Consider the following 20632-nt stretch of genomic DNA (forward strand, 5'->3'; position numbering starts at 1 on the left):
CGTGTGCGGGGTGATAAGTATTATACGTCCAACTCAACATTCGTCCCTCCGGCAGAAACTTAAAATAATAACATTCTTTTTTTTCTGATGATATGTTATTTTATTAAAAATTGTCGGTCATAAAACATTTACTAATTAGTGAAAAAATATTTTATAAATTTTATGTATATATATATATATATATATATATATATATATATACAATTAAAAAATTTTGTAATTGAAGCAGTTTTATCATTTTAGTATAAAGGGGTGGATTAAACTCTAGAGGACCGGAAGTCAATATATCGACTTTTGACGATTTAAGTAAATTTATAATTTTGGAAATATGTAATAATATAAAGCTCAAATGTGGACAAAAAATTTAATTGACATATTGATTCTGAAATGGCGCCTCTTTTTTTGCAATGATGTAGTCAACAAAATTTTAAATCTAAAACTGTAAAAATGCCGTCCAAAAATTTGCCTGTCCTCAGGAGGCTAAAAGCCCATAAACATTTGGTCCTTTATATTTATAAAAGAATTTTTATATATTTTTATATATTTTGACTCGTAAAATAATTAAGTAGTCATGTGTTTATTCCAAATTAAACTGACAAAGAGACCGACAAATTCAAGAGAAAATATATAGATGTTAAATCAGCGACCTTACTTTTATTCGAAACTTACGGAATCCCGTTAAAAAGCTGAAGGGGAATTTATAACGATATTATTATGCATGCGTATCCATAATTGGTTGTTACCGCTTACCGCAAATGGCGATGCGACGCTGTTACGATTTATCGCGCCAAAATTCTCTCCTCTGCCGGGCGATCGATCTAAATTTCTTGTTAACATTCCGAGGGTAGGCCGATTAATCCCGCCACGTTTCGGCGCGGTCTGACGGAATGCCTAAATCGCTCATGCGTGTGTCGCGAACAAAAAGAAAAGAAAAGAACACCTATCCCGTCGATCCATCGCGCGGGCAGTTTTGAAAAGACGGGCGGCCGGCGCGGCGCGACGCGTCGGGTCCCGAGAAAGCGCGGCAAAAGGGCGCGCACGTGAGTGCACGTGGCGACGATCGGTTCCCGATTCTCCGCACACGCGCGTACGTGTGCGTATGCACGTTGCGGAGGCACAGGAACGCGCGCACCTCCTTCGTCCTTTCCCGGGATCTCTCCCACAAGGTGACGGCGATGCGTGCCTCTCTCTTTCTTTTTCTTCTTCCTTTTTTTTTCTTACGAGCGAGAAGACTGTGGGAATTCGGGACATGTGCGTGCCTATACACACGCCGCGCTCGTGGTCCGCGCGAAGGAGGCTCGAGGGGGGAATCCTTGTGGTGTTTGGAAAGAGAGCTCGAACGCTGGAGGAAGGAGGACGGCCGGCGGCGCGAAGGGTGGAAAGACGGAGGCAGGGGTGGGAAGACGACCGGACCTACGCTGTCCACGGCCGCCATAAGGCGGCGAATCCATGGGAATATCGAGCATGTGCATCGGAGCCCGCTCGTGGGCTGCACGAGTTATACGGGCGGCTCTCCTTCTCCCTCCGCGTCCCTCTCTTCCACCTCCGAAACCTCCGGCTGGCTCTTTGCACGCACGGCATTCCGGCCCGCGCACGGAGATTTCTTCTTCAACACGTGGCTGCGTTAAGAGGGCGACGTCACCGGCGCGGCGTCCGTCCTGCCCCCAACAGCTCGCGCCGGCCGCGTGTCCGTCGCGTGAATGCGAGGGCCATATCGTTGCGCGAGAGTATTTAACTCATTGAAATTGCAAGTGTAACGATGCAAATACTTGCATTTATTTCACTGTTTATTATGCGTTCGCTAACGGGACAAACTGGGAAAAACTTGAAATTTTCAGAGAATTTTTTTCTACCTTGAAAATCACGATTTTTCATGGAATTTTATTGATGGAAAAATTTTTCGAATTTTTTACTTTTAAATTTATATTCTGTCTCTCTGGTAAAATTATTTCTTTCATAATGCAAATGTCGACAATCAATTAGCAACAAATTGATATATACATCCACGTATATTCTCATGTGATTCGCGAGTTTTTAAAAAAAGATCAGATGGCAATAGAAGACACAAGAATACATTATTCTAAATTTTTTAAATTAGCATTTAATTACTTTTCGAATTCTATACTTTAAAGCCAGATTTGTGTATTGCGTAATGTGCCATTTAATTGACACGTTATGTTTGTTTCTTTTAGTTTCTTTCTCATATTCAGTATTTAAAACTTAAACAATTTTTTTGTGATTAAGAAATCGGAAGCTGATATATCGACTTTTGAAGATTTAAGTGAATTTTGATATAATAACGTTTTTACATTTTTTTTTTATAAAATGCTTTTACTGCTGTTAAATTGTTATTCTAGAAATATGTAGTCAACAAAATTTTAAGTCTAAAATTGTAAAAATCATTCAAAAGTATGCCGGTCTTCAGGAAGTTAATCGTCATGATTAGTATTACTAATTTTAATGACTTTTTTAAAATATATCGAGAAAAAAAATAGCTATGTATAATTTGAAGATGTAACTTTGTGCAATTAATAATTTGTTATAAGAGTATAGTTGTCAACGTTAGGTTGACTATAAGTGTCAGCCGTTTGAAAAATCTTTAAGAGAAAATTCGTGGAAGATGCAATGAGGAAAAGGGTTAAATGTATCTAGACGCATGTAACAGTCATGCTCTCGAGAACGTTATATTTGGATCAGCAAAAACGATAAGTAGGAGAAAACTCGGCATCTGAAGTTACGCCAGCGTTACGTATATTTAGAGTAGAGGTGTCATCGCGAAGCTGTGCTTTATTGTCCTAAACAAAGCGCACTTGATGCAGAAATGGAAACACGCCTATCTTTTGAATTACACGTGGTGTGAAATATATAAAATTGGATAGAAAGATAAATTTTAATTGTTGACAAGATTATCACATTTTTTTTTCTCTGACATTATTTTGGAGAACAATTTGATTCACAATTTTATTCATGTATCATAACATTCCGCAATTGAATAGATGAGAACCTCTGGTTTAGAGTAACGAGAACGCGCGCAATCCGCTAAGTCGGTGCCAAGACAATCGAGGCGCCAAAAGAACACGTTGAAACAGAATTCAAGATCATACGCTATGTGATACATCGATCATGCACAAAGATACACCGTAGAAAATTCTCGTTATTATAATAGAGTCGAGAGATACGAAATTGGTGTAGCAATAATAAAAGATTTCGATAAGAATTAATATCGAGCTTATGCCAATATCGTTATAATTATTTGAGATAAAAGTGTTATTTTTCTTACTGAATTTCATGTTCAGTTATCTAATTATATTGTTAAAAATTAATTTGTATAATCAAATATATTCTCTTTCAATCAGAATGACAAGTAAATCGCTTAAATCGCTTACACATCAATCACTTACAATTATTTTTTTCTTGAACGCAAAGGAAGAGCCCGAATATCAGCAAAGCAAGAAAAAAATGCCTCCTTTACTGCCGGGCAGGGCCGGTTGCCTCGCAATTTGTGGTAATCATGCGTTATTCAATTGTTGAAAAAATAACGTTAAACGCGGACGCGAATATACTGCGTACACGCGTTAACGGGAGTTTTTTTACCGGTTTCGACTAAGCCCCCCCCCCCCCTCTCTCGCCACTTCACATCGCTCTTTGTGAAATATTTCGCAGGCGTGAGGATTGTGCGCTCCGAGAAATTACATGTTGCCCAACACGCTGCCCAAACACACGATCGTCGTCAAAGAGCGTCAAAGGGTTTTTTTTTTTTACGAGGGGACTCGATATTTTCTCGCGGCCATTCTCGGTTTTTCTTCCGTCTCAAAGGCGCGATATTGAAAAGGCAAGCGAGGAACTCGATTGAAAAAGGGGGACTGAAATCCGGGACTTTACTCTTCTAGACTGTTGTTTGGAACAAAAACCGTTTCCGCAGGATATTTCTAGATCGTCACCCATATTCCACAGAAAGCCGCGGAATCCGGAGCAAGGCAGTAGTTCAACACGTGACGCTACTTACGTGAGGCTACTTTATCCGAGATTTTTTTACTTTTGCTGCGCTTCAACAGCATCCTACGTCTTTTGACTACGGCATGCCGGGGAAAGGCTTGGAAAAATTCGAAAGTTTATTGTCAACGTGAATTCACGTGATCGATCGTACTCACTAATAATTTAATTCTCTAATTAACAATAGAGAATAAGGCTCGTGTGAATATAATTCAAAGGTATGCGATAATCGGGCTTATGAATCCGTGCTAGATGTTTTTGCCAATGGTTTTTAATAACCGGTCTTCTTCAAAGTACAAAATTTAAATTGAACGAAATTTACAAAAATTGTTATTTTAGTTAACGTAATCAATGTACGTATGTAAATTATCAGCGATTTTCTGCTTACATTGTCCAAGCGAAATCGTTACGTGTTTTGTCGGATTGTATGTTAATTCTCTAATAATAAAAAACTGTTCAAGGATCCGTTAGAAAAAATCGAAATTTCGCGCGATGACACTTCAGTAAAGAAATACTCGAGCATGAAGAGACTTTTACTCTCTCTCTCTCTCTTTTTCTCTCTCTCTTTCACTCTCACGACTACCGAAAATCAAAGCTGTGGAAGTGCGGTCGTTAGGTACGCTTTTTACGCTTCTGCACGATGCATGTGGCTCGCCGGCGGTCGTCCGGGTCCGAAGAGATCGGGTGAGAAAGGATTATCCGGTGTCCATTCATCGCATCTCCGTTGCGGATGTTGGCCGCGCGCGTTCTTCAAGATGACTTTTCGACGAGAGGATGGATAGGAGGGGGAGGGAGGGGGAGGGAAAAGAGAGCTTCTGCCGCCTTCAAAGGTGGCTACTCTTCGCATGCAGCACCTGACTTGTAGCGGGCGTAACATTAGCCCCGCTTACTTTCGGGATCAAGTGGCAACTCGGTTCGCCTGCGGGTTGCTGCCGTGCGTAAAAGGTACGGGAGTCGGGCCGGAAGTTCCGCTCGGCCGTATATAAATCTTGATTACAAATTGCGGCCGTTACGCATTGCCGGCCGCGCGCGCGCGCGGAAGCGAGCGAGCGAGCGAATTTTTCGCAGCCTCCGGCCGCGCGATTTCATTTCGTACGTACCGAACGACTTCGCGGATGTGTTCGATATTGGACCGATCTCTCACGAGAGCCTCGAGAACGAGAGCAATCGTTTGTTACACAGCGAAGTAAAAAAAAAAAGGGAATAGGATGTTACTTTACGTTACCTTTCCATATTGGGAGGATAGTAGATAACAATTTTTTGTTATAAGTTTATAAACAATATTAAACATAAAGAAAGAGCCAATATCGGCTTGCAGCGCATCTTAATGCCTAATAATAATGTAATATATAATAATATATATTGTATATAATATATTAAATAATATAATTACATATTACATTTTAGAGGAAATTAATTTTTAAAAATTAAAATTAATATTTTTTTTTTTATTTTTACAAATGTCTGACGATTTGCGATTGTTCAAAGAATTGAAGTTTCTTTTATACATTTCATCAGAATAATATCAGAATAATGTCTGTGTTATTCTGATATCCAGTTCCGTCACTCATCACGGACAAGGGGAGCGCAGTAATATATGTCGAGTATTCTCGGCGCGAAATAACGTCAAAACTATTTTGTGTGCGAAAGCGGGTCACGTGGCGGCGGCGCGGCGCTCGTAAATTTGATCGACGGTACCCTCAGTTTCTCCCTGCAAGATCTCAACGGCAAGATCAATGAGCGATGAGATCGATTTCCGCGAATATCCCGAGTAATTATGTTCTCGACGTAAGATGCGGAGATCTTTGCTGCACACGAGTTATTTGTTGCCAAGCAAGTATCGCCAGGCCCGACGGTAATTACATTGACGTAATAAATCATCGTCCACTTCGGGCTATATTTGCGTCTTACGATGTCGCGATATTTCATCAGATCCCCCGGGCGCAGTGGATTATCCTATAAGCCCCGGCAATCGTCTTATTGAACTCGTCAATGATCAACTATTGCATATTGTAATTAATGGATTTAGAAATCGCTTCGTAGCAACATACGGGCTACCACAAATCTTGAACATTTTTTTTCACAGTTTGTACTAATCGCGTAGAATGCGCAGCGAGCTATATAAAAAGATGGATTAAAAGTTATCAAATTTTCGATTTATTATTATCAGATTCTCCGCTGTGCATAAATTAAAATTGCCTGCGAAATTTTCGATTAATTCGTTCAGCAATAGGGTCTTCAAAATATATATCTTTTAAGTTTTGTGTCATACTTTTCTTCCAGCAGCTATTGATGTAATTGAGATTGACGATTGACGTGCAAGAGTACCGGGGGGGGGGGGGAATTTTTAATCCGTTGCCACACGGTGAACGGTTCGGAGACTTTAACTTTCATGACGATGAAAATACCGTTACGTTTTCCACATATTCGTTAACGACCTTATGCAGATTTATACTGAGGCGACGTAAGACACTCATAATCCTGTGTGCAAGTGCCGCCGAATTTATTGATGGACGGCGGCGTCGCCTCAGGTGTAGATGCATCGATAAGAATCAAGGTTCTTTCAAGAAAACAATTTTTAATGAACGACAGAGATTCACCATGATAAATTGTTTCGTACTTCATACATGCATTCTCTAACTAGCGATGCGCGTTAACTTTCGACTGTTAAATCGAAAATATAGATGTTCTATCGGAAAGCAGATAGTTGGCGTTTTCTATGGGGCGCCTGGGATGTATGTGAACATATGAGACGAAATTACTTTCACTGTTGCAATTGTTTTTACCAAGTGTCTTATAACTCGGTCCACTTTTATTTCTAACTTATTAGAATAAAGTTATATTTATTTAATGGATTTATTTGTTCACTATTCTATATCTCTATTCAAAGATTAATTAAAAATTTGACTTTTTTACAAATAAGAATTTCTGTGACATATCCCTATAAGCGCGTAATATTATTTTTGTATTAAATAATATTCTTGAAATGTTAATAAAAAATGTATTATATGTCCACTCCTGATAATATTAATGAAGTAAACAATATTTACTTAAACATTTTAAATTATCGGGAATATTATAACTTTCAAATTTATTAATTATAAAGTTGAATATTTTACGTATAATAATTCACATTAATTTTTTACCACAATGATAATATTGATAGAACATATTTTATTGAAGTAGTATACCATTATATAAAAACAGACATGTAACATTAACACAATATTTCCATAATATTAAAATAATACTAAAAATATTGAATAATATTCTCGGAATATTATTTTAACAATATTTTAATTTTTAATAATATCCGTATAATATTCTAGGAATATTGTGTACTTATAGGAATATAGCCGTCTAATAGGTCCAACACGATCTCGATTCTTACTCTTCATCCAATTTGTCCATTTTCCATTTGCAACTTCGTACGATTGTGTGGCTATGTAATTTGCCTAATACGTCTCTATTAGCGATCCCTACCGACGACCGCGTGCCCCTAGAACCGCGTGGAGGAAACGCGGCGGGGAAAAAGGGCAGCGCGAGAAGAAGGAGAGACCGGAGGAGAGCCACGTTCCGCACACGTTCCGTGCACACGACCGGCGCGGCGCGGCGATCCGATGCGGCACCTCTATTACAATCACGTCGCACCGAGAGCTAAATAGAAGGAGAAGCGGAGTCGCGGGGCGGACCGCGCGCGCGTGTCGAAGAGAGAAAGAGAGAAACGTCATCGTTGTCGCGCGAAGAGGCGGCGGGATGGAAGAGTGGAGACGAGAGCCGTAAGCGGGTTATGGTCGGGCGTATAATACCGCGTCGGCATGTCCTACACACGTATACATCTACCTACCTATACTCTACGCGCGGTACGTGTACGTCTTATAAATACGAGGCAGTGGTGCACTCGAGAGAGAAGGTGCGTAAGTCCGCATCTGCCCGAGATTCTCACGCGCGACGCATCTGTCTCAAGTTCCCACGAGAAACCCGGGGGCCCCCGAGAAGGAGAAGACCGTGTTGCCCGGGAGCAGGCCGCGGACCGAGAAAGTTTCGTCCGTCGGACGCGGGCTGTCCACGTGGCGGCGACGCGCCTAGAGCCGCCACCGTCTTTCCCGCCGCCACGCTCGTTAAAGTGTCAGATTATAGGAAGAACGTATGTACGATCTTTCTGTGCCCCCGTCCCGCCTCGCTTCTTCCCCATTCACTACCTCCTTTTCCTTAACCGAGAACGGCTTGATCGATTTTTATTGAGTCCCGCCGGACAGACGCGTGTCGCTTCGCCTTCTTAATGAAAGCGAACACAGCTATCTGCTCATGCGATCTTTCCTAATTCGTCTGTCTGGAATGCTTCGTGATGCGTACGAGTTGAATCCCTCGATTGTGATGATTGTTTCCAAAACGGGACAGAGCGATTCAAAGGGAATCTTGACATGAATTAATGAGACAGGCAAGACTAGATACGTTACATTAATTTGCGACGTAACTGCATCGAAGGTTGAAGATTTAATAACAAATGATGAATAAGTATTACATCATCTTCATAATGTGTAATACTTTTTCAATTTTTTTTTGTCGTACTTGTTTTATTTATTATTTCGAATATTGCTTTCCACATTGAGAGAAAAATAATTACTAAATTTTAATAAATATTTGAATAGTTGCAATTAAATATTTACTAAATGTAAATAAATATTTATTTAGTGCAAAAACCACTAATTTAATTGAACTTTTTTTTCTTGAGTAAATATTTCATTGCAACTATTTAATTGCAAATGTTTATTAAAATTGAGTAATTTTCTCTCTTAGCGCATGCATGTATATATATAAACATATATCAATTTATTCTGTAACATCCACTTTACATCTATTCTGTTCTCTCCACGTGTCATCCACGTGGCCAATATACGTCAAGCGAACCTGCTTCTCCTGCCTTTGGTCTACTGTCAGATTATAAGACTACAAATATTGTGCGGGACTTTTCGTGACCATTTGTTTACTGGAATATGCAAATTGTAATCTCGGCTCGAGACGGCGTTAAAAATATTTCTGCCCTGCGTCTGTATCGCATATTTTATCGTATCCACTTGTTAGAATTGTGATCGAATGGTATAAAACGTTTTTCTTTTTTTTCAAAGTCATTACAACTTCGTTATCTTATTGACTGTACGCTCGGTTATATTGTCGAAGGAGAGTAGGAGAGGAATGCAGGACGAGGTGCCATTATCCTTGCCAGAGAATCAATTATTTTTACGGCGGTTCGCTACATTCAAACGGCGCAAGGTTTTATAGTGAACGCGACGGTAGCGAGATAACTGCATAACTTGTAACGAGCGTTGAGTTTTGCATGAAACAAAGGCGCAACGAGAGTATAATAAAATTTTCGTTTTTTCTTGCGTGAGTCGCCAGGTGCAGCGCACCATTTACCGTTTTCAAAAATCTGAAGCCAAGGTCTCGGTAATTACGGGCATAAAAGTGGAGCAACAGCGATCATTTCTGTGCTACGTCAGACATGAATTCGATACACAAAAGAGATTTTGCAGGATGTTTATCATCGGGAAAAACTGAGAAAACTAAGAAGATTAGAATTTTCAGGGAATTTTGTATTTTTGATAGATTCACATGAGATTATTTTATTGATTTTACTGAAATTTTCCGAAAATTCTTTTATAAAAAATAAATAAACACATTTTGGAGATGTGCAAAAAAAAATTTTTTTAATCTCAGAAAAAACATGACCTGTCTAACGATACTCCTACTTAGATTTGATTTCTGCTTTATCTTCTTCATATTTTATTAATGTCTTTATCAAGAAGCATGTTGATTATGAAATCTAAGTTACATGTAGATTTTATTTCTGCTTATAGAATATGATTCATGATATCGAATTGCGAATAAATATCCATAAATATCTATCAAGTTGTTATCAATTGTACGCAAGTTTTATATATAATAATTATGCGTTTCAATATTACAACATCATTCTAATCTCCGATAAAGCATGAGACGAATTCGACAAATGATCGTCTCGTGATCGGCGCCAGACGGATGATTAATGCGAGACAACTTTCTTATTTATGGATTAAGGACGCAGCAGTAGGTGGTATCGATTCAATCGATTGTAATTACGAATTAAAAGGTACCCCGCTCGAGATGCATACGATTTTGATATATGCGTAGCCGCGCATCGGAGCCGGGATGCAATTACTAAACGTGCGCGATTAACCTCGATTTTTCAAAATCGCATTTTGCCATAAACAACATCCAGGTGCTCAATTTAAACTGCAATCGCGTTTTAAATCGATCTGCATTAATCCGTCTCCATACTTAATGACACATTGCGCCGAGTGTCATAAGTAATTATCTTCCCGAAAGCTGCGATTTTTCACACAGTACGTTAATGAACACCGTAAGCGTGTGTGCGCGTAAGAGCGTGAGGCGTAAGTGAAATTGCGTGATCGAATCGACATTTTTCCATAATTGAAATATGAAAACAGGCCTGTTCTTTATTATGAATTTTCACGAAGAATTAATTGTCAAGAAATACATAAACTTGTTAGATGAATTATATTTCTACACACTGTTTTATAAATTGCAGTTTTGCGTAAAAACGTTAAAGACATCTGACATTGTGTCTGATATCATTATCTGTCGTTATCTATAAATACAACTTATTTATTAGATATTCGTTACGATATCCGTGCTGCAATGTTTTCAATAAATTGCCGAGGGAATTGAATATTACGATTCCGATAAAATCGCGTTGTCCCGACAGAAAGATTTAATCGTAAGAAATCTCGAGGCGTATGATTATACGTTTGCGCATTGAGATCTTTGGCATCCGGTAATCCGCTCGAGCGGCTGGAAGGATACAAGGTGATAATCAAGTCCGTCCGCGAGCTCGTCTAGCTTCCACCGAACAAGCGCGTTAATGCGTTCGAGACGGCGATCAACAGGATGGCGCGAATCTAATTTGCATCTCGCGCGCGCGCTATGGTGAAGGCACGTGTATGCGTAAATATTGCCCGACGCATTCCACATGGAGGAACGGTTTACGTAACGTGTCATTGATTCCGCGCGCTCGAGTCTGTTGCAAAATTGAATCTTCATCAAAAATTTAAGAACATCATATATATTTTAATTAGCTCTTTTTATTTTTGGAAATTAATTGGCAACATCTCGATCCATCTAATTTGCTCCGATTGTTTCTGTGATTTGCACTTTTCTCAAATCCATCTTCTATTTGCGCACGTGTCTACGCGAGAATCACTATTATACATTTAAAGAAATGTCGACAGATTTCCCAGCGTTGGACGTTATTGATAATCAGCTTTATTATTAGCGTTCGTCACGCGGTTTTAATTATGCGAGTTCGTATGTCACGAGCACAATCGCTCCCGCAAGTAAGGTTTCCTTGAATTCTTATTGTAGGTCACAGAACCGCGCGTGGCGAGAAGGTACATAAATTTACGGCCGAACGTGCGTCCGGCTCGTTCAATCGTTTCTATTCCATATTGCGCCGGGCTAATCGCCGACCACATCTCGCGCTGCTCGCCCTCATTTATCGCGCTGCATCGCGTTTACGTGTCGGTGCTGCGCGAAAATGATTTATTGAGTGGTAACCTTGAGATACGGGCTTCCTGTTAGCCCTTAATCACGTCGGTGCGAATATCTGAACTGCTAATCTTTCTTTAAGCAATCTGCAGAGCTAGAAATTGCTTGAAATTATTGCCAATCATTGTGGAAGATTTGGAAAACAAATCTTTCTTTTAAAATTTTTCCAAAAAAGGATAAAATTGTTTTCAAAATTATTTTCTCAAAAAATCTTTTTTTTTTGGTATTTTTTAATACAACGAGGATCGTTTATTGTACAAAAATTTTTCTCCTCTCATTTCTTTCGATTATTTCTATTTTATATTTATTCCCCTATACGATTTCTAATTATATCTCCTATATTTTAATCATTAGGTCGGATAGATTAATGTCGAACCTCACTACTATTGACACGCACGATCAGTTAACGATTATGTTTTACATATATTCCAGATGAATGGTTGTGAAATCGTTTTCAACATAGGATCCACGAATATATTACTGGTTTCTTCAATCTCACGCAGAGATAATCCTATTAATGTGTTTTTGACGTATGCTAATTCGCACTAACGATAAATAATCAGGAATGAGATTCTCCTATCTTCCTTTCTATCTTGGATTATCCGAGACAGCATTTAGCGCGATTACTTTGCTGTCACAGACGATGTTTAATCTTTATTTACGTTCGTCAACTGAATTCATAAAATCAGCAAGGATGTAAAAACGCGGAAGAAACTGTATTTGAATTAAATATGAACTAATTAAATGTAAACGAAGCAAGTCGCAATAAATTAATAATGTTTTTGCTTTAAAGTTTATACCTCATGGCTCATTAGTCAGAATACGAGCTTAGTTCAGTTATGGGAAAAAGATAAATATCAATTTTTTTTTTTTATAGAAATATGCTAAAATAATATCTGTTATTCTTGCTTGCGGTATCGGAAATAATACCGTTCATTTTTGATCGTTTAATTATTTTTCAATATGGAATTATACGTCAATAATTGACGTAAAATTCCATTATTTCGCGTATGTAAATTCGAAAATTCCAACACGCGCTAGGATTGTATTAGTTTCACAATTGCTACTTGACCATTAGGTCACCGAATTGGCTTCCTCGATAATTAATTATTCGCACTTTGCAAATCGCGCGTCATTAATCGATCGCGCTATTATTGGTGCCTCATTATGCAACAGTCGTCTATTTCAATTGCTTTTGCCGTTCTAAAGAGGTCTTGCGACGTGTTCGCTCGGCACGAAGAGATCGCGTACGCGCCGAGGGGACAACAATTCGTGTCTTCCTTTTCTTTTCCCGTGAATGGCGTCGCGGGATTGGCACGGGAATGGCGCAAGCACGCTCCGCGATCATCCATGACGAACGGCATTAGTCACGAGCCAATTTCATTTCTGCTCCCTTTCGCCTCCTCATCCAGTCGCGAAAGAAAAGCGCTCTTTTTTACCGCTGCCGTTCGCTCGCCGGCAATGGGGTCCTCTTGGCAACTGAAACTGGCGTGTGTTCCCTTCCTTTGCGTAATTATTGACAGATTTAGAGTGAGTGCCAATTAACGCATGGGTGTTAGACGAATTTCATGAATTGTTTCCAGATCCTTTAATCATTTATTTATCAATGATTATGAGATTAAAATTTATGGATCACATTCTCAATATAGTTTTTACCTTGATTAATATTCTTTTATAATTTAAAGGTATTTTGTAACTCAATTCTCAGGAGGCTTACAGAATTATTTTGAAGAATTATTGGCGAAGATGTCGATACTCCAACAAAATACCAAGCGCAAAATGTTGATTATTCGAGCCTCTTGAAAGTTAAACTGATGAATTCCGTGCAATAAAAAGAAAATTAATGAAATTATGAACTAACCTAGTGTTCGGCTTAAAATTTAAAAAATTCACGAGAGGTGCGGTCAATTCGTCGGTTCGTCATTTCAAGATGATCGTGTTCGAAACGTTAATTTATTTAAGAAGCTTATATTAATCACACACGTCACGCTATCGCGCAATTTTTTGACTTTGATGAGACATCTACGAACGTTTAAATTATGAATCACTGTCAATCACGCACTTTGAGCTTGCTTATTCATCGTCACATTTTTACTTGTCTATAAATGTCGGTGTGTGATTTTCTTTTTATAAACCACGTTGAATATTTCGAGGCGACAACAATTCTATCGGCAAGCGGCCTTGGGGCTTATTATTGCGGGTTTATTATTGCGCGATGTGTTTACGCAAGGTCACTTACCCTTCCCATTCGAGTGCCGAGACTCAATCCGGCAAGTAGTCTCGATCTGCTCCGCGTGCCGTCGTGCTCCTTATCGAAACGGGATCGTGACGAGTGTTTGGGAGAAAGTACAATTCTTTTCTGCAAACACTTCGCGGTTACAATTCAGTATGACTAGGTGAGCTCTCGCGATAAAAGATTCGCGAATGTATCGGAGCAACGACTATTTCACGTATAATTGATATCTCTCGTAATACGCCAGAAAGAGAGATCGATAGAGAAAGTCCTGCTTCCGATACTTACGGGTAACAATCGCTCCTTTAATGTTATTTATTGCTAGACTCGAGTGCTACATCTCGCGCCGTGCCTCATTTTTCATCGGCTTGAAAATAATTCGCTGTCAATTTTCGAATAAACAGCGGAATAATACGTCGAATTAAATTGCAATTTGATCCAAGTAAAGCTGTGTCGATACGCTCGATCGCTTATTGATAATTGCTTTTAGATATTTTCGAGACGACGATGAATTAGCCAGAGTTAGTGACGATTAAATGGTTTGGTAACGTGCTATTTTAACGCGGTCATCTTGTTTACGTTCGACGGTCGAGAGTCGGCAGGCAGCGTGTCGTGTATCGTCACATTACTCGAAATGCGATCGCGACACGTGTTAAAGAGGCGATTGTTCTCTGCGAACAGTTAGCGATTATCGATCGACACGACGAGCTAGTTCCGATGAGCGACTCATAAACGTCGTATCGAAGCGACGGCTGGTTATCGAGGTGTTGCTTCGGGTGATTTATTCATTTGAATTAGAAATTAAACTGTAACGGATGGAAATTATTGCCATGTGATATTTACGCGATCTCTCTGAAAATGCTTGAATTCAGATATATTTTATATCGCGCTTAAAATTTTTCGGTCATATGAACGGTCAAATTGCTCGTCCTCGTTAGTTTAAAAAAGCAGCGGGAAAGAAATCGTATCGTAACTTCGTGCGATCGTACTTTTCTCCCCTTTGTTTTTTTTACGATAAAGTGTGCAACATACGCGATTAATGTCGGTAGCATCGTTTAAAACGCAATAAGGTTATCGTTTTCTTGGTGAATAATCGGCGCGCGATTGTAATTAATCGTGAATGAACATTATGTGAGTGCAATAAACCTGGGAGGAAGAGGAGAAGGAAATCCGGAAGGCACAGCAGAACAATCGCGAGGTGAATGAAACTCATTATCATTTTATTATTATTTATTATTCTAAATTTGTTATTTAAATAATGGTTTCTAATTATTATATAATACTTAGTGCGCGTAATATTTATGCAAATATTTAATTTGAGCGCTGCTGTAATTCCGGTATGTTCGTACATTTTAATAGCATTCACAAGCCTAAGAGTTGTACTTTTGTACTACTTTAATAGTCAAATTCTCTCACCTGTAATAAGTACTACGTGTCGCGAGGAGTGATTTATTGGAAACACGCGCAAGAGAGAGAGAGTTCCGCATGTATGCGATTGCCCGGTGCTCGGCACACGTGAAGCTGAAACCAAACCGAGCGAACACGAATAAGCATCAATGAGCAATTTGCTCGAACAGCGCCGTTGAAGTGTTCTGTTCATTCGTGTTCGTTCGCGATCGTTCGCTCGTTCGATCTGGATCCGGCTTGACACGCGCGCACGAGGTAGATCGCGTGCTTGCGCGCGCGTGTGCGCGCGCCGGCTCGGCATTAATGCAGCGATATCGGGGCCGTGGGAATGAGCGAGTAGCGCGAGCGAGCGTTCCGCTGGCACGAGCGGGTCACCGAGCGATGAGGAGGGAGATACGCGGCGCCGCGCCATTCACTCCGCGGAGGACAGTAAAGGCCGACGACTATCGGCCGCACGCGGGAGGAAGTGGTAGCTAATTTCACGTGTTTTTTCCCTCGCTTCGAGAAATGTCAACCGAGAAAGTAGCGTCGACGATTGTTCGCCACCGCTCGATTCCTAGCTACCTCGACCGGATTTATTACTTTCGCTGCCGATAGGTAGTGCATTATCCTCTTGCAATATCTCTTATCGCTCTTGCGTATTGTGTTATATTCGTTTATAATGGAATTATTTGATCTGCAAGCTACCTCGTGCCTTCTTGAATATTTTAATCAAAGTAAATAGAAATACGTAGAACTTATTATCCTCGGTATTAACGGAAATGTTAGGCGTTATCTCTGCTTGTACATTTAATTCATTTCCACTTGTAATTGATTCTAATGACGGTGTAACGAGACAAAAAGTGCCGTATTGTATGTACACTACAGTGAACACACATTTCTGCGGTTACGTGACTTTCGAGAAAAGCCGTCTATTCCGGTTCTTTTTTTAGCTATTTTTTTCCCAATGCGCGGATTAACGAGAAAGTGGCGCGATAAAAGAAAGTATGAAGCGGGTCGTTTTCTCATACGGAGTTGAAAATACAAATAATACAATTCTTCAAGTCACACCCATCAATCGCTATCGCAACCGCTTCTCATTGTATCACTCTGACATTTTATTTTTCACAATTAAAACAATACCGATTATATTCTCGTATTTCAATTTTTGCCTCGTACGAAGTGTTCTTCTCAGATATTAACAATTTTATTTTTTGTTACTGTAGACAATTTTTTTTTATTAATAAAGTAAACATTGTCGCTCTTGTATAAGATTTTATAAATCTGGAATGTAGTCATGTGTACTCGGCAAACGAATTGACATTTCAGGTAGCACCGTGACACGAATTTTTCCGTTATGCAAATACACGAATGGCTCGAATGCCACTGATGTCTCGAACGGGTGCGAGCCGAGGTGTTCCCACCGTGTGGGCATTATTCGGCAGCACCGATCTTGTACGAGGAAAAATTCTTGCGCGAACATTTTAATCACTGTAATTACGAAAAAGGGTTATCGAACGGTTGCGACACACTCGTTTCGACCAATTTACACGGTCCGAATAGCCATGAGACGACCGTAAATGAGGTGAGAGAACGTGGTGTGGACGGAGGGGAAGGGGAGCAACTGTAACAGGATAATGAATTAATTTATTTAATCGACGCGATGTCGCGATGCCGCCGGTGAAAATAACCCACGTAATTGATACATTTCGGGCGGGCCTTCTTACGAGGTTATTTTACAATGTCGCCGCGTCGTTCCTGACCTCTTTTAAATGGAAGCGGTATGTGCTAAAGAAAGCTTCTTCTGCCCCTCCAACGCGGGTGCGAGCCTGCATTTAATGCAGGGTTGTCCGAAGGGTTGCCTTGCCTACAGGCTGATCTACCCCAATATCAAGGGATGGCCGCAAATAATTTTCCTTTCACGCAATAAGTCACTTTGCGCTCTATCTTGTCGCTAAATCTATTTAATATATCAGTTATGTAAAGAAATTGATTTTAAAAGTTCATTGTTTTAATAATTTTGCGGTGTCTATTGATTTTTAAATTAAATTAGAAAAAATAGCATGAGTTTCATTGATTATTATTTATAATTAATGGGTGTATATCATGGGTTATATTGAGGAAATTTTTTATTTTTGATAAAAATATAAATTAGATAAATGTATAAATATTTAGACAGCTATGCATGTATCATATTTTTTCATTGCATTTTTTTTATTTGAATATTAGTAATAAAGTAATAAACTTTACTGGATTGCTTATTTATGTAGAATTAACAATTGGGTAGATCAGTGTCAGGTGATATCAGCGTTTCACGATCGAGTGGTTCTATTAAGTAAACAGAATTGTATCAGCCCTATCGTATAATTTGCAAATTATGCACCCCCTCCGATTATTCTATTATACTCCGATCTATGGTTACTGATCGCCGTGGTATCTTTTGTTATCTCTCTAAGGGTTGAGGTTTTTCTACCCTCATGTCTGCTGTAGAAAATCATGTGAACTCGCACGCACCCTTATCTGCCCCACAGTGGACATGTGTCTGTCACATATGGACAACACGTGCGCATATTGTTGATCATACATGTACAGAATTTTCGGTCAAATGAACTATTGTCCACGTTTTTTTCTTCTTTTCTATTTCCAAAATTGCAAATGTATTCAATTTCGCGCCTATTGTGCTAACTTATTGTGTTAAAAACTATAACTGGAATTATTACTGAAAGTAGAAACAATTTAGTAGTAAATAGTTGAATCAAAATTAAAAAAAAAATTAATTTGGAATATTTCTTTGAGACTCTTTAAACAGTTACATTCGAAAGTCACAGTCCCTTCAAATACGTAGGTCCATATACTCACCTTGCGGAACTTTTCCCGCGTAAAATCTTCCTCTCCATCTCAGCTTCTTGTAGACGAAATAATTTTGTCCAGCGTTACTTCGCCTTACGTTAAATGCTTGGTCAAACCTTTTGCGTTGGCTCGGATCTCTTGAGGTATTTTCAGATCGCTGAATGAAATTCGAACTCCGAAAGAAACTCTTTTGAAAGAGAAATTTAAAACGAAGAAATTGAAAACGATCTTATAAGTAATGAAACGGTTAATGTGGGACACGAGTGAATAATTTTTAAGAATGTCAAATGAATTTAAAAGTGCTGCATCTTTTATCATTTTTTTTCTTTCTTATAGAAGATGTGTTAAAAAAATACGATTTAAGATTAACTTCTTTCTTAATAAATTTATTATAATCTTTTGTAAGGAATTTTTTAAATATATATGTATACGTAAGATTTATTTGTGCAATAAATTTATTTCTATGATATGTTCTTAAAATTATTTGCTTAAAACTAAGATGAGGGGGAAGATGAATTGACACAAGGTACATTTGCTTATAAGTAACATTTATTCGAAACAAATATATTGGAAGACAAGTAGGAAAGTGTCAGCGATACTTGCTGACATTAAAGCCGATATCACAATCTTGAAATAAAACACTCTCTATAATTTGTATATAGGTACAAATATCACAAACGCGACAAGTATCGCCGCGGTGTAAAAAAAAAGAAAATAAAAAAAATATAACGCATCTCTCTTTCGCCTTGATGTATTAATTTTACATCTACGAGGAATGCTCTTCTTGATCAGTCAATTGTCAGTGAACTAAAATCTAATATAATCTAACGATCACAGTTTCGAAATGTCTGTCTCAGCTGTCGTCACAACTCGATTGACAGCGTCAAGTCTCGATCCCGAGGACGCTTCCGCGGGAGGCAGTCCAGTGGAATCTCGAGTAATCAGCTTGGGGTGATTCGCCTTTGAGGTAGATGCTGTCGTTCTCGACGATGACACCTTACGCCACTTGCACCTCGGGTAGCTGGTACTGCGAGAAGGCGCGCTCCTTGTAGCACAGGTCTCGGTCGGCCAAGCTGAGAGTCGTCCAGTAGAAGTCGCCGGCGTGAGTGTGGGCGAAATGCACCGGCACGTAGCACTGACCAGGCACAACCGGCACGACGGTCATCTGTCCGTCCAGGCAGACGGTGATGGCGGCTCCCTCCTCGGCATCCTTCAGCTCCTGCAGGAGCCTACGTTCCAGCGCCTCGTTGGCGTTGTTCTGGTTCTCGATTTCCTCGGTGAAGATGCCCACCTGCGGCACAGCTTCTTGACGCTTTTTATTTTTGATGTAACTGCCGGTGTGCTTCTTCAGCATTCGCAGTAGCGGCTTCAGCGGCTTCAGCATGCGTCTGCTCTTGCGGCTCTTCACGGCTTTGTCTTCCGACATCTTCAGATTGTAAAGATTATCGTTGAGCTCGTTCTCGAACACGTCGTTGAGCTCCAAGTCGAACAGCGTAGGTTCGTTCATGGTGGTGGTAGCGGCCATCTTCTTTCTTTCTCTCTCTCTTTCTCTTCCTTTCTATCTCTCTTTCTCTTTCTCTCTCAGCGTATGTTCTCCTTCGGACCACGGTACACTGAACCGGTTTCTTCCGAACTGTCGAAACTCGGAACACGTGGCACGAACTGTCGTTCGATAGGAACTTGGCGGGAGAACTTGAAAGCGGAGTATGTGCTTTCGAGCAAGTCGCTTTGGAGCGAGAGGCTAGTGAGCGAATGGTACCTTAGTACGAGCAACCCCGTCCTTATATAGCCCCGCCGAGGCTGCACAGGGTGTAGAGTGGGGAAGGCAGGTGCACTCTGGCTGTGGGAACTCGGAGAATTCGGAGCTTCCCACGTCGGGGTCCACGCCGACCATCTGCCGGTCTTCTCCCTCCTCCGCCTTCGCCGCCCGATCGCCCACCACCTATCTCGGTCCTCGCAGCACCCTGCTCGCAGGGGCCCCCTTCGTGATACACATACACGTGCGCGCACACCCCCGTGATCACCCCCCATTCGACCTTCTACGCGGTGAATCCTCGCTTTCTCGTTTCACGTGACTCCGATTTCTTATAGGTTTTTCTAGAGGGGTCTCCTTTCTCTAGGATAGGGCCCGGACTTCTACTATGAAGGGGGTGGTGTTGCTCCTTCGAACCTGTCGCGACACGTTCGTGCACGTCACGCGAACTTGCGTGAGGTGAGACGGATTTTGCTGTCGCGCGGTTTTACATTGAATACACAATATCCAACTTGTTGCGTCTTGCTGTTAGCGTAGGAATTGGCGTGGCTCGAGGACTATAAGTTGTACACGACATCGGCGATAATAGAGATAATAATATGAACAAAGGAAGCTCAGTGTTTAATTACGGGCTAGTCGATCGTTAGATTCACGAAACGTTTATTATACCATCTCATGTACAATACAATCGATTGTGCATTCAATTTTGGCACGCAAAGTAGCGTGACTCGAAGTGCGTCGCAATGTCGAAATTCTACGTCCTACGTGCATGATTCTTTACAGAAAATAGGGGGGTGAAGGAAGAAGGTGGT

The 20632-nt window shown here is 40.2% G+C and overlaps 1 protein-coding gene across 1 annotated transcript; it reads right to left on the reverse strand.

Annotated features, from left to right (window-relative positions):
- Positions 1–18230: 18230 nt before the first annotated feature.
- Positions 18231–19826, reverse strand: LOC105207419. Its single transcript, XM_011176863.3, has one exon. The coding sequence runs from the start codon at positions 19590–19592 to the stop codon at positions 19065–19067; it is 528 nt and encodes a 175-aa protein (XP_011175165.1). The 5' UTR covers positions 19593–19826; the 3' UTR covers positions 18231–19064.
- Between the last annotated feature and the right edge of the window lie 806 nt (positions 19827–20632).

Source organism: Solenopsis invicta, chromosome 9 (assembly GCF_016802725.1).
Source record: "Solenopsis invicta isolate M01_SB chromosome 9, UNIL_Sinv_3.0, whole genome shotgun sequence".
NCBI lineage: Eukaryota > Metazoa > Arthropoda > Insecta > Hymenoptera > Formicidae > Solenopsis > Solenopsis invicta.

Bases quoted from the DNA above. Each gene is read 5' to 3' on its own strand.
- LOC105207419 (XM_011176863.3), bottom strand. From the start codon at position 19,592: ATGGCCGCTACCACCACCATGAACGAACCTACGCTGTTCGACTTGGAG.